General features: G+C 29.4%; 1 protein-coding gene across 1 annotated transcript; it reads left to right on the top strand.

Annotated features, from left to right (window-relative positions):
* The first annotated feature begins 71 nt into the window (after positions 1 to 71).
* LOC102601200 (auxin-induced protein 15A-like) lies at positions 72 to 806 on the top strand. Its single transcript, XM_006359555.2, has one exon. It carries the CDS (start codon positions 177 to 179, stop codon positions 480 to 482), a length of 306 nt encoding a protein of 101 aa, XP_006359617.1. The 5' UTR covers positions 72 to 176; the 3' UTR covers positions 483 to 806.
* The last annotated feature ends 2,845 nt before the right edge of the window (positions 807 to 3,651 follow it).

Genomic DNA, 3,651 nt, shown 5'->3' with positions numbered 1-3,651 from the left:
ACACCTAGTTAGAAGATAAAAAATAGATGGGAAGTTTCTCCATAAATAGGTTCACTTCCCTCTATCCTAACCACCACCACCACTTCTTTAGTATCATTCCATTCTCTCAAAGCAAAAAAGTATTTCTTACTGAAGCTCTCATCTTTCTTTAATTTCTTCAAGAAAACCATACTAAAATGGCCATCAAAAAATCAACTAAGTTGTCACAATCTCCTGTTTTGAAGCAAATTTTGAAGAAGTGTTCTAGTTTGGGTAAAAAAAACGAAGACCACCTTCCTGTTGACGTACCAAAAGGACATTTTGCAGTTTACGTGGGAGAAAATAGGACTCGATACATCGTACCTATTTCTTTTTTGAGTCATCCTGAGTTTCAATGCCTCCTTCGTTGCGCTGAGGAAGAATTTGGGTTCGATCATGATATGGGCATTACAATTCCATGTGAAGAATTTGTTTTCCAATCACTTACATCAATGCTGAGATAATTAAATAATTGGAAAGAAGAAAAAAGGTGAATATTAGGTATTAAGCTTAATTTTGGAGTGAATTAAGAAAGATGTGTTCAAGATGAAGCAAGTTAAATTAGTAGTCTTTTTGCTTCTTTTTTTGTAACGTCTTTCTTTTCACTTTTTTTGTTTTTAATTTTTTTTTTATTTGTTTATTATTTTGTCAATTTCCTCTAACCCTGACCTAGGAATCACATGGATATTAGTAGTGTTTTTTTATGGGTTGGTTGGAATTTTTTTCCCTTGAAGTGGTGTTTTTTCAAGCACCCTATGAGAGAAGTTAATTATTAAATGTGTCTCAATATATTTAAATTTGCCGTTTTTTATACAAATGTCTATCAATTCTGTCTGTAGTTTTACTGTTCCTTCTCCGATCATAGTTATCTACTATGATTTGACGCATATTTAAGAAATAATAAATAATAGAATTAATATAATTACATATATTAAATTTAATACTTTAGAAAATGTATTAGATATTGAATAATAACAAGGATAAAATAGATTTAAAAAATAAATTATTTCTTATTTTTTTATATTGAATAACTATATTTAGTATAGGAGAGAGGTAGGGGAGTATATTTTTGTTTGGGAAAATTGAGAAGTTGAATTGAATTGTGAAGTCCAATGATGAGCGTGCCATATATAGTTTTCTCCGCCAATACTTATAATTGAGCAGTGCATTTTGTTTGTTGCTCTCTCTGTTTTACAGCTCTGCTTTTGAAAGATATCTGTTCAACAATAGTCGTTGATTATATTATTTTGAGATATTTAATAATATTGGTTTATTTTATAAAATTAATAGATAATATTATATTTAATTTCTAATTTATTTGTATTGGTAATTATTTTTATTACATTTTTTTAGACAGTGTATATATATTATATTTAGAGGGTGATATAATAATATTACCCAGCGTTTAAAAGGCGCCTGCGTGAGGTGAAACGTTTTATGCAGTACGGGGTAAGATGTAAGTCCCGAAACACGGAGCGTAAGTCTTATGGATCTACGGGGCGTAGTCTCATATATATTCATTTTAATAATTTTATTACTAAGAAAATAAGAAAAAGTAAAACTTTCAATTATTTTACAAATAAATTTTAATGAATAACTATAATATATAGAAAAAATATTATGATTTTTATTTGAGAAGGTAATAATAACCAATAATGAAGAAAAAAAAGTATTATAATTACAATTTCAGAAATATCATTACACCAATAATTTAAAAAAAAACATGATTTAAAGCAAAAAAGTACAAAAATAAAAAAAATGCCGAGGGCGTACGTTTTTACACTTGGAGCTTGCACCCTAAATTCTAGAACTTACGTCTTATGGATCTACGTGTTCAATTTGCACCCTAGAGCATTTTTGGTACGCCCCGCCCCGAGACTCTCCCCTAACTCACCCCAAAATTTTTTTTTGAAAACAATGATATTACCCTTCTATTTATAGTTTCTTAAAAAGTGTGTAAAGTTGATAGTAAACAAGTAGTATTGGACAGAGGGAGTGCTAAATAATTACCAATATACCTATAATCACGGCAGGAATTAGAGTTTATACCGGGGCAAGGGCCACTTAATAGCCTAAAGTCAAAATTTAATATTAGAAAATCAAATAAATATACATTTTGATTCACATTAAGTACTCTCTGCATTGTATTTAATATCATAAATTTCAAATTTTGAGTGACTATATCTCTACCTAGGGCATTAAGTTTTGCTATATAATTTATAGAAAGTATACTAAGATGAAAATATCAAGAAGTATGATGGTGTTGGAAGTGGGGTAGTATGTGTTTTTATCAATCAAATGACTATCTACTAGGGCCTAATATTTATGGCAATAACAACATATATATGAATGAAGAAGTAGTTAAGATAGGAGTTTCAAATAGTTGGTGCAGAGAGGGCCTAGTTTTACAGTATTAATAATTGGTTTTAACAGTAGTAACTATAGTTATTGTGAGTGAAACTGCAAGGGATAACATGGCCTCCCATGTGCCATCATACATCAAATTTGTTGTACACTTCTCTGTACTTTCATCACTACAGGGACCACCTCATCCTCATTCACATTCTATTATTACTTCGTGTTTTAATTTGTTACTTGATATGAAATTTTAAAAAAATAAATATTGTGTTTTTGACTAAATCAAAGAATTTTTGAATGTACAATAAGCAGTCTTTTTCAATTAAATAGACTAAAAAAATATAACAGAAAGAAATATATTTTTGCCGTCCAAAGAATTATAGGATTATATGTTTTTTTTTTGTCAGAAAAAAGTAAATACTAGCATATAACAAAAAAAAGTTTACAGATTGTGATTGTGCCACTACAGAAACAATCGAACTAACAGATGATGTATGTACAACCTGCCTAATCGAACTAATATTAAACATTAACCGGGACGCAGCCTGCACGCACTCTTCTACTATACAACTCTCCATTCTTGTTAGCCCGCAAAATATGTAGGATTCTATGTGATTTACTTGACTATGAAATATTCATATTTTCTATTGCTTCAGTTTTTAAAGTAAAATATTAGTATATGTTTTAAAACTAAACAAATGAAATCAATTGGATGTTCCCGACGCCAATCGAAACTGTTCCATAAGGAATTTCTTATTGCAAAGTTCATTTTTAGTTTTAAATCCTACGTAAGACTAACTCAAGAGTGGTCCGCCGATAAGCTCACGTACATAAAAATTTTGGGATAAATTATATAATAAAAAATTTGTTTTGGGCTTAATATTGAATATCCCCCTTATTCTATAAAATTTGGGATTAAACTAATCCAAAAATTAATTCTTGAATATCAAACGATTGCTAAGTGCCATACACAACTGATAATTTAGTCTACTAATCAAACGATTTTGGCTTATTTTTAAATTTTTTTATTCCCTCTTCTTCGTTAGTTTTCTTCATTCATACTCATTACATTTACTTACTCTTCATATCATTTTTTTTTAATTTACTGCATGACTGTTGGATCATCAGTCTCGTTTTCAGTACAACCCATTTTCAGCTACCTTTATCTGATCTTCTCTATATTTGCATGTGCATTTTCCTCTTTTTCATCTGAAATTCATCTATTGTTTTTGCTCATTTCGTCTAATATCACTTGTCCACATTATTAAAACTATA

This window comes from Solanum tuberosum, unplaced genomic scaffold (assembly GCF_000226075.1).
Source record: "Solanum tuberosum cultivar DM 1-3 516 R44 unplaced genomic scaffold, SolTub_3.0 scf00290, whole genome shotgun sequence".
Classification (NCBI taxonomy): Eukaryota; Viridiplantae; Streptophyta; class Magnoliopsida; order Solanales; family Solanaceae; genus Solanum; species Solanum tuberosum.
The sequence above is the reverse complement of the archived record's forward strand: the minus strand, read 5'-3'. Positions and strand labels throughout refer to the sequence as shown.

Bases quoted from the DNA above. Each gene is read 5' to 3' on its own strand.
- LOC102601200 (XM_006359555.2), top strand. From the start codon at position 177: ATGGCCATCAAAAAATCAACTAAGTTGTCACAATCTCCTGTTTTGAAG.